The sequence below is a fragment of the Nerophis ophidion genome, linkage group LG06, assembly GCF_033978795.1.
Source record: "Nerophis ophidion isolate RoL-2023_Sa linkage group LG06, RoL_Noph_v1.0, whole genome shotgun sequence".
Taxonomy (NCBI): Eukaryota; Metazoa; Chordata; class Actinopteri; order Syngnathiformes; family Syngnathidae; genus Nerophis; species Nerophis ophidion.
Genome location: NC_084616.1, coordinates 76258642 through 76275580, shown reverse-complemented (window position 1 = coordinate 76275580; position 16939 = coordinate 76258642). Strand labels below are relative to the sequence as shown.

At 38.0% G+C, this 16939-nt stretch overlaps 1 protein-coding gene across 3 annotated transcripts in view; it reads right to left on the bottom strand.

Annotated features, from left to right (window-relative positions):
- mgll (monoglyceride lipase) overlaps nt 1-16939 on the bottom strand; it is an 82439-nt gene that overhangs the window by 30364 nt on the left and 35136 nt on the right. For all 3 annotated transcript variants that reach the window (XM_061904869.1, XM_061904868.1, XM_061904870.1), the window contains 2 exons: nt 13533-13639; nt 373-509 (listed from right to left, as the gene is read on the bottom strand). In XM_061904869.1, the coding sequence (XP_061760853.1) occupies nt 373-509; nt 13533-13639 (244 nt within the window). The remainder of the gene's footprint in view (nt 1-372; nt 510-13532; nt 13640-16939) is intronic.

Here is a 16939-nt window from a genome sequence, read left to right as displayed (position 1 = left end):
TTCTACCTTGTGATAATGAATTAAAAATCGGTTAATTAGACGTGACAAACAACGGTTTACCGTTATTGTTTTCAGGGACCTAAATCCTCTGTTCTTGCCACGTTACAGACAGCTGTTTTGAGAAAAAAAAACACAGTTCACCACCAGATTCTCCAATAGTCATTCCAACAAAGTACTCTAGGTCCAACTCTTCCATAGTGTCTGCTGACAACCATAAGCACGTGGGTTGAAGTACCGGTTAAATGATGTACCGGTGGGGGCCTGGAGTTGACCCTCGGCCCCTGACTACATCGTAGGTGGCAGTACTCAAGGACAACACACAAGAGTTGTGGGTTTATACCAACAAACAGAGTGTTAACACATGCTCCTCACCATGGAATGTCCCAGAATGAAGACGGGCAGGTTGGGGTGACGAGACTTCATCAAGTCGATGTGTTGCAGCGAGTCTCTGATGTACACCTGGAAGTCCTTGATGACCATCCTGTCTCCTTCACTCTGACCGTGGCCGACTGTGGCGGACAAAACGACAAGTCCATATTATTTCTGTCGATCCACCCGAGTCAAGTCAAATAAATCAACACATGAAGGGAAACCCCTCTTCCAGAGGAGAAACCACCAACAAACACTCTAAAACAATATTAGTATCCATGCTATGGATTAAATTTTTATTGATATATCAGGGTTTTCTTTGTTGTTAAGGCGGCCGCCTTGACAAAAAAGCTATAACACCTAAACTAAAGTCTTAACAAGCTGCTCCGTTTAGTTCTGCCTCTGCCAGTAAGTCTCTGCAGCACCCAGCATTGTCCCACCCACAGAACCATCTGATTGGTTACACGCAGAGCAATAACAACCAATCAGCAGTGCGTATTCAGCACATGTAACAGTGCTCAGGCAGGCGGAGAAGAGAGATGGTGGGTGAACAGAAAGGTGTATAGCAGGTGAGCATAATGCAGCGGACTCTCCCCATATTTTAATAAACACTTCCAAGTCAACTCCTAGTAACACCACTATGAGCCCGTTGATGTTCTAGAAACATAAGCGGCAGCTCAGCTCGCTTGTAATCCTTGATTTGAAGGCTAATTAGCTTTTAGCGTAACGATAACTCGCTGTGCGGTGTGTGTGTGTACGTGCAAAGCCCTGTCTGAGAGAAAGACAAGCATTACCGACCTACAGTTTACAACTAAGTTATTTCTCTTTACCCTTTTTTGTGTTGATTAACCTTCGTCTTGTGTTAGGGTCGGCACCGACCCGTTTTAGTTTTTAAATGCATAAAAACACCTCATACATTTATTTTTTTGCATCAAAGCTTTTTGACTCTGTCAACAAAATAAAACATTTTAATTTTTTTCACTAAATTATAAAATGCTCTGGTAGAAATTATGCCCTTGGTGTTGTTAGGGTCGGTTTCGACCCAGTTATAAAAATAAGATGATAAAGCAATGATAAGAGCCAAAACTGAACACACTGACAGCCAGCTCCTCTCCCAATCATGTGAGCTTTAGTGGATTCTCATTTTACCTTGTTATCCTGTACAAAAACAAACAAAAGACGGACACTAAAAGTGTCACTTTTTGCCACTCTGATTTAGTTTTTTTATTAGTTTTGGAACTAGTAATCTATTTCTCTTGGTTTCATTTGCTTGATTGGTTGTTGTTTGTTTGATGTTGGATTTCTGTTGCTGAAAAAAATACGTTTTAGCCTTTTTCTTGAAGTAAATATATATGGGTCGAAATTGACCCGTAACACCATAGATGTTACTATAGTTAAAATTCTTAAAATGAAAAAATAAATAAAACACATTTATTTAAGAGATGTGTTCTAATACCCCTTAGTAATAGTTAGGTAACACAACAACCTTTTTTTTATTTATATGATTCTCTTGAGGTTCGTTTTACCATTTTAAAAAATTGAAATCGAGGGGTATACTGACAAAAAAGGCCCAATGGCCCAAACCAAAAATATTAAAACCAATATTTTCAAGGATAAGGAAGCCTAACGAGGTAACCAAGAGATGAGAAACAAATTGGATGATAGATAATTGTTTTTAGTGTATTTTACAGCTGATTTAAGACAAAACCGACCCGTTAACATAAGAGATGGTAACAGAAAGCTAACACAAGAGGAAGGTTAAGCTGTGTTGAAGCAGCAAAAAAGGACATTGTGTTAAATGAGAAGTTTCCTGAAGCTGTCTCTGATTGTTGATATAATCATGAAAGTGCATCATAAAGCCTACATGAACTCCATGGTGTTCAGGGATGATAGTCTCTCCTATTGCTATTGTACTATTTGTTCAGCTATAGTGACATTAACCATTAGTAATATAGCAGCTTAGTTTTGAATGGCAGGGTCCCCGCTATCACATAGATAAAAAATATCGTCATGTCTTGTCATCATGTTTTGTTTAGTTATGTTCTGTTTTGCTTAAAACTCCATTGTTTCCTGTTTTTGCACTTCCTTGTTTGCTTTGTTTCCATGCCAACCCATTAGTTTTCACCTGTCCCCTTGTTACGCACCTGTTTTCACTAATCACCACAGCATTATTTAAGCCTGTAGTTGCCAGGTAGTCAGCCTGGCGACATCACCTCCAACACACCATCTATCACCGTTGACAAACCCATGATATCCGCGCTGCTTTTTTTCCTACATTTTGTGCAAACCTCCAGCGATCCATGTTCACAGCCATTGCCATGTTCTACATACCCTTTTCTCGGTCACAGTAGGTGTTTTCGTTTTAGTTGTTCATAGTTCTGCCATTGTGCAAGTTTTAGTTTATGTCCATAGTTTTGCCTTAGCGCAAGTTTTGTTTTCACAGCCAAGTTTTGTACTTCCTTGTCAGCGCACCATACTTGCCAACCCTCCCGGATTTTCCGGCGAAGTCCCGAAATTCAGCGCCTCTCCCGAAAACCTCCCGGAAGAAATGTTCTCCCCAAAATCTCGCGAAATTCAGCGGAGCCGGTGGCCACGCCCCCTCGAGCTCCATGCGGACCTGAGTGGGGACGGCCTGTTTTCACGGCCGCTTTCCCACTATATAAACACCTTGCCTGCCCAATCACGTTACAACATCTACAAATTTTAATAAAAAACTGCACACACAAGGATACGAAGCAAAAGAACAAGGAAGTTACAGCCATTCTGTAATAGAGTGATTCTATGTTGTCTGTCGCCATCTCCTGGTGAATGTTGGCTATAGCGTTATGGGGTTGCTTTTTGATTGGCCAACGATTTATGTGGTGTTGCGCACCTGACGGCAAGTGACTCTCGCCAGTACGCAAATGGCAGAACAAAGGTTACTCAAATAGTGAAAGGTAATTTTTTTTTTTTTTTTTGTAACCAGCAAGCACAGTTAGTAGAACAAATGTGTTTTTATTACTGTTTATTTGATAGGTGCTTTCTGAAATTCAACTATTTATTTTATTTAAATATATAATAAAATAAATATATAGCTAGAATTCACTGAAAGTCAAGTATTTCATACATACATACATACATATATATATACATATATATATATATATGAAATATATATGAAATACTCGAGTTGGTGATTTATACTCCCCTCTTAACCACGCCCCCCACCCCAACCACGCCTCCGCCCCACCTCCCGAAATCGGAGGTCTCAAGGTTGGCAAGTATGGAGCGCACTGTCAAGACTTGAACAGGACTCTGGACACAGATGCAGGAGTTTGAAAACAAAGATTTATTTCGAACAAGGGAGAGGGTCCAAAAAGGGAGAAACTTTAAAGGGGAACATTATCACCAAACCTATGCAAGCGTCAATATATACCTTGATGTTGCAGAAAAAAGACCATGTATTTTTTTAACCAATTTCCGAACTCTAAATGGGTGAATTTTGGCAAATTAAACACCTTTCTGTTTATCGGTCTTGTCACCGAGGTAACACACCCGCCATTTTCATTTTCAACCCATTACAAACACCAGGTCTCAGCTCTGTTATTTTCCGTTTTTTCGACTATTTTTTGGAACCTTGGAGACATCATGCCTCGTCGGTGTGTTGTCGGAGGGTGTAACAACACTAACAGGGAGGGATTCAAGTTGCACCACTGGCAAGAAATCTGCTGCCAGACCCCCATTGAATGTACCAGAGTGTCTCCACATTTGACCGGCGATGCTAAGACAGACATGGCACAGAGATGTATGGATAACCTGCAGATGCATTTGCAACGATAAAGTCAACGAAATCACAAAGGTGAGTTTTGTTGATGTTGTTGACGCATGTGCTAATCAGACATATTTGGTGGCAGCATGACTGCCAGCTAATTGATGCTAACATGCTACACTAATCGATGCTAACATGCTATTTACACATTTGAAACTAGATACCCACATTTAATGCGAAACAAACACTTACCAATCGACTGATTTAAGTTGCTCCAGTGTCACAAGATGCGAAAGTCCTGATCGTTTGGTCCGCACATTTTACCGGCGATGCTAATAAGGCAGCCACGCTATGGGCCACTTCATTAGGTACACCCATTTTATGGCCGAATAGCGTCAATAGCTATTCGCATAATAGCTTCAATTTCTTCTTCAATTTCGTTTTCGCTATCTGCCTCCATACTCCGACCATCTGTTTCAACACATGCGTAATCTGTTGAATCGCTTACGCCGCTGAAATCCGAGTCTGAATCCGAGCTAATGTCGCTATATCTTGCTGTGGTAACCGCCATGTTGTTGTCAGGCTTGGACTTGGATTGTTTGTGCTCCTTCGACGCAGAGGGAATATGGGACGAGCCAGGCGTGAATTCAGGTACATAGTTTTAAATTTTATTAATACTCAAAATACAAAAAAAAAGGCAAAAATCTATACTATAACTTAGAACAAAAACAGCACAATAGCAATACTATCTACAAACAAACAAAAGATACTATCAAAGACATAAATACAAACAAAAACCTACTTGGCGTGGCTGAATCAAAAAGCATGGCATGAAGTATGTAAGGCAATGAAAGTTAGAACGGCATGGGTAATGAAAGTTGATGTTCCCAGACTGACGGACAGAAAGAAATTGACTTAAATAGTGGCTGTTAATAATTAAGAACAGGTGCGGGACTGAGGGCATGGGCGTGACTAGGAGGGCAAGGTGAAAAGCAATGAGTTGTCATGGTAACAAAACAAACCGGGAAATGAAAAAACGGAACAAGAGTCCAGAAAACAAAACAAAACATGATCAAACATAAAACCAGACATACAGACGTGACAGTTGTTTGTATTGGCAGCCCTGTGTGACGTCACAGGGAAACGGACGGTCGCATCGCAAATAGCGAAAATCAAGAACTTTACAGCTTTTTTTAGGGATATTCCGTGAGGTGTAAAATTTTTGAAAAAAACTTCGAAAAATAAAACAAGCTACTGGGAACTGATTTGTATTGTTTTTAACCCTTTTGAAATTGTGATAATGTTCCCCTTTAACAGGCTATCAAAAGCCCGGCTTACCTAACCTAAAAACTAACAAAATCTCAATGAACTCAAAACGCTCCAGCAGCGGAGGGAAAAAGGGTGCAAAGAGAACAATATGCAAAATATAACAAAAGGCGCTCCAAGGGAGGCAATGCTAAACAACTAATCTTAGCTGACAGAAAAGGGTACATAGAACATGGCAATTGCTGTGAACATGGATCGCTGGAGGTTTGCACAAAAGGTGGGAGAAAAAGCATCGTGGATATCATGGGTCTGTTGAGGGTGATAGATGGTGTGTAGGAGGTGATGTCGCCAGGCTGACTACCTGGCAACCACAGCTTTAAAGGCCTACTTATTCAAACGGGGATAGCAGGTCCATTCCATGTGTCATACTTGATAATTTCGCGATATTGCCATATTTTTGCTGAAAGGATTTAGTAGAGAACATCCACGATAAAGTTCACAACTTTTGGTCGCTAATAAAAAAGCCTTGCCTGTACCGGAAGTAGCAGACGATGTGCGCGTGACGTCACGGGTTGTGGAGCTCCTCACATCTGAACATTGTTCACAATCATGACCACTAGCAGCTAGAGCTATTCGGACCGAGAAAGCGACAATTTCCCCATTAATTTAATAATATTAACGTACTTTAAAATTAGTTTCCCAAAAACAATGTAATTTAAATACAATGATATACATTGTAATAATAATAAAAAAAAATTTCAATGTCATTAATTTTTTTAGATTTTTTAAAATAATTTTCTTTAACGAAATTGTAATTATTGCAATAAATAAAATATTAAAATAAATATTTTTGTATTGTATCACATATTTTATTTTTGGGTTTGTATTTCTCAATGAATTTGAAAAACAAACAATTTTACAATATACTATTTGAAAATGTATACAGTGAATAATAATAAACTATAGTAAGCAAAATCTATTGTACTACATTATCCGGTAATTTTTTTTCTTTTTTCCAATAATTGTTTAGATTTTTTTCCTTTATTTTTTTCCGAGTCAAATTAGGAATGTTAAACCTAGAAGGCATTTGGGATATTTATTGACTTTGACAAACGAGGGACAGCTGTCCTGGACGCGAGGCATTTTATTATTGTTATTATGAACACAAATGCATCTTTAAAAAATAATAATAAATTACTTTATAAATGGGTTTCCCAAAAAAGATGTAATTTAAATACATTGTAATTACAATATACATTTTTTCTTCAATTTTATTGATTTGAAAAACCTTTTTTTTTTTCATTTTCTGTAGCAAAATTATAATTATTGCAATAAATGAAATAACAAAATAATGATTATTTTTGTATCGTATCACATATTTTCTTTTTCGGTTTGTATTGCTGAATTATTTAGAAAAACAAACAATTTTACAATATACTATTTGTTACTATGAACACAAATGCATCTTTAAAAAATATTAAATTTCTTTAAAATGTGTTTTTTATGTTTGTACTGTATCACATATTTTCAAAAAACAAACAATTTTACAATATGCTATTTTTTGTTATGAGCACAAATGTATATTTGAAAATTAATATTAAATGACTTTAAAATGTGTTTCCCCCAAAAATGTAATTGAAATACAATGATATACATTGTAATTACAATATTAAACATTTTTAAAATTTTATTTTATTTTTTTTATATTTTGTGTAGCAAAATTATAATTATTGCAATAGATAAAATAACAAAATAAAGATTATTTTTGTGTTGTATCACATATTTTGTTTTTGGGTGTGTTATTGTACTACAGCATTCGGTAAATTTTTTTATTGTTTTTTTTTTTTCTTCTTCCAATAATTATTTAGATTATTACCTTTATTTTTTTCCAAGTCAAATTAGGAATGTTAAACATAGAAGGCATTTAGGATCTTTGTTGACAACAACAAACGAGGGACGGCTGTCCTCGACGTGAGGCATTTTATTATTGTTATTATGAACACAAATATGCATCTTTAAAAAATAATATTAAATTACTTAAAAAAAAAAAAATCCCCAAAACACTGTAATTCAAATACAATGATCCATCCATTTTCTACCGCTTATTCCGTTTTGGGGTCGCTGGTGCCTCTCAGCTACAATGCATTGTAAATACAATATTAACATTTTTTTCAATTTTATTAAATAAAAAAAAATGGTTTTAATTTTCTGTAGCGAAATTATAATTATTGCAATAAATAAAATAACAAAATAAAGATTATTTTTGTATTGTATCACATATTTTCTTTTTGGGTTTGTATTTCTGAATCATTTTGAAAAACAAACAATTTTACAATATACTATTTGAAAATGTATACAGTGAATAATAATAAACTATAGTAAACAATAACTATTGTACTAAAGCTTCCGGTAATTTTTTTCATTGTTGTTGTTTTTTCTTTCAATAATTACTTAGGTGTTTTTCCTTTATTTTTTTCCATGAGGGACGGCTGTATTTGACGCAAGTTATTTTATTATTGTTATTATGAACAGAAATATGGATCTTTAAAAAATAAAAATAAAATATATATATATTTTTTTAATTGTTTCCCAAAAACAGTGGTCCCGAACAGAGGTTTATTGGGATAAGGTAAACTTATCTGTTCAATATTTTAACATCAAAGTGTTTAAAGGTGAGGCATTAAAATGCATCGGGTGCATCAGACCCACAAACGTCGGCTGAGTAACAACAATATGAACGTTACACAAACGGTTAAGAAAATGCCGCTAAATGTGAACATAGAAAAGTGTGCATGTATTGTCTGCAGCAGAACAAAACAGTGGGGTGATGCCGGTCACCATAGCAACCATTGATCGAGTTCTACCCCAGTGAGCTTCTTAAGCATTGGCGTCACGTGCGTCCGACACCTTCTTCATCAAAATGTAAACACAGGTAGAAATATTCATCCAGAGCGATTCCCAGCTGCACCGTGTGATGATTGCACATGCATGGCTGCCATTTCCTCTTTGTAAACATCTCTCCAAATGCACTATGGGTTGGAATATATGCACGCTCTGGGCTCTGATGGATGACGCTGCTTGACATTTATATAGAGCAGGATTTCCGGGTTCGACAGGCTTTTATTAATAGGAGAAAAATAGGCTAACTTTCCTGTGCTGACAGAGGAGGTAATAAAATAGTCTGCAGGGACCTGTTGTGCTTTGCAGTCAGGATTCACAAAGTCTCTAACCTTTTCTGCACATTTCTAGCTCCAGCCTATCTTGCCGATTGTATTGTACCATATGTCCCGGCAAGAAATCTGCCTTCAAAAGACTCCGGCTTATTAGTGATTCCCAAAGCCCAAAAAAAGTCTGCGGGCTATAGAGCGTTTTCCGTTCGGGCTCCAGTACTCTGGAATGCCCTCCCGGTAACAGTTTGAGATGCTACCTCAGTAGAAGCATTTAAGTCTCACCTTAAAACTCATTTGTATACTCTAGCCTTTAAATAGACATCCGTTTTAGACCAGTTGATCTGCCGCTTCTTTTCTTTCTCCTATGTCCCCCCCTCCCTTGTGGAGGGGGTCCGGTCCGATGACCATGGATGAAGTACTGGCTGTCCAGAGTCGAGACCCAGGATGGACCGCTCGTCTGTATCGGTTGGGGACATCTCTACGCTGCTGATCCGCCTCCACTTGAGATGGTTTCCTGTGGACGGGACTCTCCCTGCTGTCTTGGATCCGCTTGAACTGAACTCTCGCGGCTGTCTTGGAGCCACTATGGATTGAACTTTCACAGTATCATGTTAGACCCGCTCGACATCCATTGCTTTCGGTCCCCTAGAGGGGGGGGGGTTGCCCACATCTGAGGTCCTCTCCAAGGTTTCGCATAGTCAGCATTGTCACTGGCGTCCCACTGGATGTGAATTCTCCCTGCCCACTGGGTGTGAGTTTTCCTTGCCCTTTTGTGGGTTCTTCCGAGGATGTTGTAGTCATAATGGTTTGTGCAGTCCTTTGAGACATTTGTGATTTGGGGCTATATAAATAAACATTGATTGATTGATTGATTCTTCTGCAGTATTATATACAAACCCCATTTCCATGAGTTGGGAAATTGTGTTAGATGTAAATATAAACAGAATACAATGATTTGCGAATCATTTTCAACCCATATTCAGTTGAATATGCTACAAAGACAAAATATTTGATGTTCAAACTCATAAACTTTATTTTGTTGTTGTTGCAAATAATCATTCACTTTTTAAATTGATGTCAGCGACACGTGACAAAGAAGTTGGGAAAGGTGGCCATAAATACTGATAAAGTTGAGGAATGCTCATCAAACACTTATTTGGAACATCCCACAGGTGTGCAGGCTAATTGGGAACAGGTGGGTGCCATGATTGGCTATAAAAGCAACTTCCCCAAAAAAATGCTCAGTCTTTCACAAGAAAGGATGGGGCGAGGGTCACCAATTTGTAAGCAAATTGTCAAACAGTTTTAGAACAACATTTCTCAACGAGCTATTGCAAGGAATTTAGGGATTTTTCCATCTACGGTCCATAAAATCATCAAAAGGTTCAGAGAATCTGGAGAAATCACTGCACGTAAGCGATGATATTACAGACCTTTGTTCCCTCAGGCGGTACTGCATCAAAAACCGACATCAGAGTGTAAAGGATATCACCACATGGGCTCAGGTACACTTCATAAAAACCACTGTCAGTAACTACAGTTAATCGCTACATCTCTAAGTGCAAGTTAAAACTCTACTATGCAAAGCGAAAGCCATTCATCAACAACACCTGGGAACGCCGTTGGCTTCTCTGGGCCCGAGCTCATCTAAGATGGACTGATGCTAAGTGGAAAAGTGTTCGGTGGTCTGACGAGTCCACATTTCAAATTATATTTGGAAACTGTGGACGTGGTGTCCTCCGGAACAAAGAGGAAAATAACCATCCGGATTGTTATAGGCACAAAGTTGAAAAGCCAGCATCTGTGATGGTATGGGGGTGTATTAGTGCCCAAGGCATGGGGAACTTACACATCTGTGAAGGCACCATTAACGCGGAATGGTCCATACAGGTTTTGGAGCAACATATGTTGTCATCCAAGCAACGTTATCATGGACACCCCTGCTTATTTCAGCAAGACAATGCCAAGCCACGTGTTACAACAGCGTGGCTTTGTAGTAAAAGAGTGCGGGTACTTTCCTGGCCCGCCTGCAGTCCAGACATGTCTCCCATCGAAAATGTGTGGCGCATTTTGAAACTTAAAATATGTTGGCGCTTAAGCACGGTTTTAAAACTTGTTTTAGCAGGCTGGCATGACAATAGCGCCAAGCTACGTTGTGGGTATAGCAGCAAAAAAACACATTTAAAATACCAAAAGCTTTTAAAGGATAGGATTCAAAAAGCTGGCATAAAATAGTACAAAATGGTCGCCTAATTTAAGCAGCTAAGTGCTTAAAAGTCATACCAGCATGCTAATAGAGTGAATAAAAGTTTATAAAACTGTTTTGGTCATGAAACAGTTAAATTTGTAAAATTTTTCATTAGCAAACAAGCTCTAAAAGTAGTCTCATACAGTGTTTCTGTAGCAAATTAAGCTAAGAACTACTGTAATAAGATGCTACACGCTAACAGTTAAGAAGTGTAGGCTAAAATGTTCTGTTATTGTGGGCACGAATACACTTAAGTGCTAAAAACCTTTTAGGCTAATATTGCTAAGGCTTGAAATCCTGTAATTGGCCTGTCGGGGTACTACTAATGCTAAAATGAATGAATGTTTTAAAATACTAGCATTTAAAAGGGTAGCATAAAATAGTACTAAATGGTCGCCACGTTTAAGCAGCTAAGTGCTTAAAAGTCAGACCGGCATGCTAATAAAGTGACTAAAAGTTCATAAAACTGTTTTGGTCATGAATTCACTTAAATTTATTAGACCTTTCATGAGCTAACATACTCTAAAAGTAGTGTCATACAGTTTTTTTTGTAGCAAATTAAGCTAAGAACTACTGTAATAAGATGCTACACGCTAACAGTTAAGAAGTGTAGGCTAAAATGTACTGTTATTGTCTGGACAATTACACTTAAGTGCTAAAAACTTTTTAGGCTAACATTGCTAAGGCTTAAAATCCTGTAAATGGCCTGCCAGGGTACTACTAATGCTAAAATGAATGAATGAACATCATTGTCGGTTGTTAGCAATCAAGATGATACAAAACAGAGAAAGCACCCTTTTAAAACTGGTTTTAGCAGCCTGGCCTGACAATTACGCCAAGCTACCTAGTGGGTATAGCAGCGACAAAAACACTTTGAAAAGTACTAAAAGCTTTTAAAGGATAAAATTCAAAAGGCTAGCATAAAATAGTACAAAATGTTCGCCACATTTAAGCAGCTAAGTGCTTAAAAGTTGTACCAGCATGCTAAAAGAGTGAATAAAAGTTTATAAAACTGTTTTGGTCATGAAACACTTAAATTTGTAAAATTTTTCATTAGCAAACAAGCTCTAAAAGTAGTGTCATACAGTGTTTTTGTAGCAAATTAAGCTAAGGACTACTGTAATGAGATGCTACATGCTAACAGTTAAGAAGTGTAGGCTAAAATGTTCTGTTATTGTGGGGACAAATACACTTAAGTGCTAAAAAAACTTTTTAGGCTAATAATGCTAAGGCTTAAAATCCTTTAAATGGCCTGCCAGGGTACTAATAATGCTAAAATGAATGAATGAACATCATTATTGGTTGTTAGCAATCAAGATGATACAAAACAGAGAAAGCACCGTTTTAAAACGGGTTTTAGCAGGCTGGCATGACAAATAGGCCAAGCTACGTAGTGGGTATAGCAGCGACAAAAACACTTTAAAAAGTACTAAAAGCTTTGAAAGGATAACATTAAAAAAGGCTAGCATAAAATAGTACAAAATGTTCGCCACATTTAAGCAGCTAAGTGCTTAAAAGTTGTACCAGCATGCTAACATAGTGAATAAAAGTTTATAAAACTGTTATGCTCATGAAACACTTAAATGTATTTGATTTTTCATGAGCAAAAATGCTCTGAAAGTAGTGTCATACAGTGTTTTCGTCCCAAATTAAGCTAAGAACTACTGTAATAAGATGCTACACGCTAACAGTTAAGAAGTGTAGGCTAAAATGTTCTGTTAATGTGGGGAAAAATACACTTAAGTGCTAAAAAAACTTTTTAGGCTAATAATCTTAAGGCTTAAAATCCTGTAAATGGCCTGCCAGGGTACTAATAATGCTAAAATGAATGAATGAACATCAATGTCGGTTGTTAGCAATCAAGATGATACAAAACAGAGAAAGCACCATTTTAAAACTGGTTTCAGCAGGCTGGCCTGACAATTACGCCAAGCTACCTAGTGGGTATAGCAGCGACAAAAACACTTTAAAAAGTACTAAAAGCTTTGAAAGGATAACATTAAAAAGGCTAGCATAAAATAGTACACAATGTTCGCCACATATAGGCAGCTAAGTGCTTAAAAGTTGTACCAGCATGCTAACAGAGTGAATAAAAGTTTATAAAACTGTTATGCTCATGAAACACTTAAATTTATTTGATTTTTCATGAGCAAAAATGCTCTAAAAGTAGTGTCATGAAGTGTTTTTGTCCCAAGTTAAGCTAAGAACTACTGTAATAAGATGCTACACGCTAACAGTTAAGAAGTGTAGGGTAAAATGTTCTGTTAATGTGGGAACGAATACACTTAAGTGCTAAATAATACTAAGGCTTAAAATCCTTTAAATGGCCTGCCAGGGTACTAGTAATGCTAAAATGAATGAATGGACACTGCATTGTGGGTTTTTAGCGCTTAAGCACGGTTTTAAACCTCAAAACAACATTGTTGAAAATATTATTTTCTGCAGAATGTCATGTGCAGTGTCAACGCTTTCACTGTAGGAGCTAAAAATAAATTGCCCGGTAAACATTAGCTTTAGCAGGAAAAAAAATTACATTTTTCTTTATTTTTCTCAGCCGCCGCTACAAAAAAACTATGACTAAATGTGACGTAACCTACCCGAGAAAGGCGGGGATGTGTTTTCCTGGAATGTAGACGCACGTCATGGCATGTCTGTGCCTCGGCATGAGTGTACAGTCGGTGTAAATATATGCAAGAATGAAGAGAACAGTACACAGAGAGGGTGCGCTTACCGTGGTCGTGTGCAAAGACCAACAGGGACATCTCCTTAAGTCTCCGTGCGATCTCATGGTAGGGGCCACAGTGCTCCCCGGCCCCGTGGACGATCAACACCAGCGCCCTGAGAAAGAAAAAATACATAATAAAGAATATATACGAAAAAAAAAAAGACTTTTTAATCCCGACAAGCCTGTTTCACAGGTTTCCCTGCTCTTCAGGGGATTTACAGACTGGATCGTTGCTTGCGAGGACATCGTGTAATAACAGAAAGTTAAAAGTTGGTCATGAAACACTTAAATGCAGTGTTCTTTCATTCATTTTAGCATTAGTAGTACCCTGGCAGGCCATTTACAGGATTTTAAGCCTTAGCAATGTTAGCCTAAAAAGTTTTTAGCACTTAAGTGTAATTGTCCAGACAATAACAGTACATTTTAGCCTACACTTCTTAACTGTTAGCGTGTAGCATCTTATTACAGTAGTTCTTAGCTTAATTTGCTACAAAAAAAACTGTATGACACTACTTTTAGAGTATGTTAGCTCATGAAAGGTCTAATAAATTTAAGTGAATTCATGACCAAAACAGTTTTATGAACTTTTAGTCACTTTATTAGCATGCCGGTCTGACTTTTAAGCACATAGCTGCTTAAACGTGGCGACCATTTGGTACTATTTTATGCTACCCTTTTAAATGCTAGTATTTTAAAACATTCATTCATTTTAGCATTAGTAGTACCCCGACAGGCCAATTACAGGATTTCAAGCCTTAGCAATATTAGCCTAAAAGGTTTTTAGCACTTAAGTGTATTCGTGCCCACAATAACAGAACATTTTAGCCTACACTTCTTAACTGTTAGCGTCTAGCATCTTATTACAGTAGTTCTTAGCTTAATTTGCTACAAAAACACTGTATGACACTACTTTTAGAGCATGTTAGCTCATGAAAAATCTAAAAAATGTAAGTGTTTTATGACCAAAATAGTTTTATAAACTTTTATTCACTTTATTAGCATGCTGGTACGACTTTTAAGTTGGCAAGTATGATATCACCACATGGGCTCAGGAGCACTTCAGTGCAAGTCAGAACTCTACTATGCAAAGCCACAGCCGTGTCAACAACACCCAGAAACTCATATAGGATGGATTGATGAAAAAATTATGTATATTTTATCACACAAAATTTAGTATGCTTAAAGTCCGTTGCTTTAGTTATTAGCTATTGTGCTCAAGTTGGACTTTTTTTAATTTATGCAAGGACACAACTTCTTGTCTGAGGGGTGGCCTCAGTCACAGATTTTATTTTTGTTTTAGCCCGCTAACAGCCAACGACTTCAAGGACCTCAATGAAGATAAGACGACAGCACCCAGACGAAGCAGAGACTTCAAGGACCTCAACGAAGATAAGATGACAAGACGCAGACGAAGCGGGGACAAAGCGAAATCACAAGGCCCCCCAGCCCATTCCGTCATGTACTGTGCGTCCTGGACCTGCTTTGCATAATATATGTGACCACTCCTTTTAGAGGCGGCCTCAGTGATGTTGACTGTGGAACTCTGAATAAAAACAGGGACGCGGGAGCTGAACCTTAGAGCGTAGGGCGAGACTGGGACTAAGTGTGCAGCGCCATGCGTTCTCCTCATGAGCTAAATTGAACTCTGTCTCTGCATGGTTCCTTGCTTATTGTCTGTTTAATAGATGTCATCAGTGTTTGAACCTGACAATGCTAAATACGTTCAGTCCCACAGAGTCTTGGAAGAGGAAAGGTGTGGTGCACTAACCACACCTCACCAACCACTTGAGTAATTAAATCGGCCTCCCGCATCTTTACGAGCAAGTTTTCTGGAAGTCTTACGTCTCCTTCCAATGCATAATAAAGAGCTGGGGAAGCTGTGCAACGCCCGAGTGTTGCTCCGCTCAGAAAAAGCCATTCGGAGTTTCAATCAGCATGTAGACAATTAGCTGAAATATATTCAGCGACAGCCTTCAGGGAGGAAGTGAGGCGGGCTACTGAAGCGAAGACGAAAAGAAGAAGCCGTTCTTCACCGAGTAAAGATAACACTTTCGGTGGCAAAGAACAAGCTCTGTACGCACATTCATCCCAAAAGGGCGTGTGTGTGCTAAGTATGAGTCAATAACTGCCTTTGTCTGGGCATAATAGATTCAAACTCGCAAGCTTGGGGCCTGCAGCAGAAGAATGGAACTAATCTGGTTTGACTGTAAATACTACTTCAATTCACACTCGTGGGATTCAGGATGTAAGACTCAACCCACTTCTCAGTGGATATTGACATTTGACAGGCCAGCAGGGAGACGGTCACTCAAACAACTCAAAAATGACATATTTCTAAATGACTGGGATTTGACCTGTCATTCTTGGGCTGCTTTGCTACATCCAACACAGTTTAGTTCTAATCTGTACATGAAATGTCGAGAATATCGAGCAAAATAAGTTCCCGGGTGTCAGAAAGCTTGGCCACAGGTCCTCCAAAAGGACAAAGACCCAAAACTCAACCCAAGATTGGTCAACGGCCAAACATTGAACTCTTTAAAGGCCTTATGGCATGGCTCAGACCTCATACCTCCCCTCTGTTGCAAGTTTTGTTGATTCTATGTAACATGTTTCTATCCATCCATCCATTCTCTACCGCTTGTCCCATTCGGGGTTGCGTATCGTACCAAAATATTGGTGGGTGGGTGGGTGTGTGTGTGTATGTATATATATATATATATATATATATATATATATATATATATATATATATATATATATATATATATATATATATATATATATATATATATAGTCAAGGTTTCTGTGGTTTATCCGTTATACAGTGCTCAATACCTGGGTAGAGCGGAATATCCATTAGGTCAGGAAAAAGCACAGAGGCTATAATCATCCCTACAAGCCTGTTTCGCAGGTTTCCCTGCTCATCAGGGGATTTTATACACATTTTATAATAAAATCCCCTGACAGGTAGGGAAACCTGCGAAACAGGCTCGTAGGGATGATATAGCCTTTTGATACTTTACTAAATAAAGGGGACCAGAAAAAATTGCATAATTGGCTTTTTTTTTTTATTTTTTTTTTAAAATTAATTTATAAGTATATATATATATACATACATATATATATTTACATATACATACATATTCCGCCCGATTGTAGCTGAGATAGGCGCCATACACACACACACATATACATATATATATATATATCCATTTTCTACCGCTTATTCCCTTTTGGGGTTGCGGGGGGCGCTGGCGCCTATCTCATATATATTAGATATATATATATATATATATATAGAAGTGTGTGAATCTTGTCTGTCTATCTGTGTTGGCCCTGCGATGAGGTGGCGACTTGTCCACGGTGTACCCCGCCTTCCACCCGATTGTAGCTGAGATAGGCGCCAGCGCCCC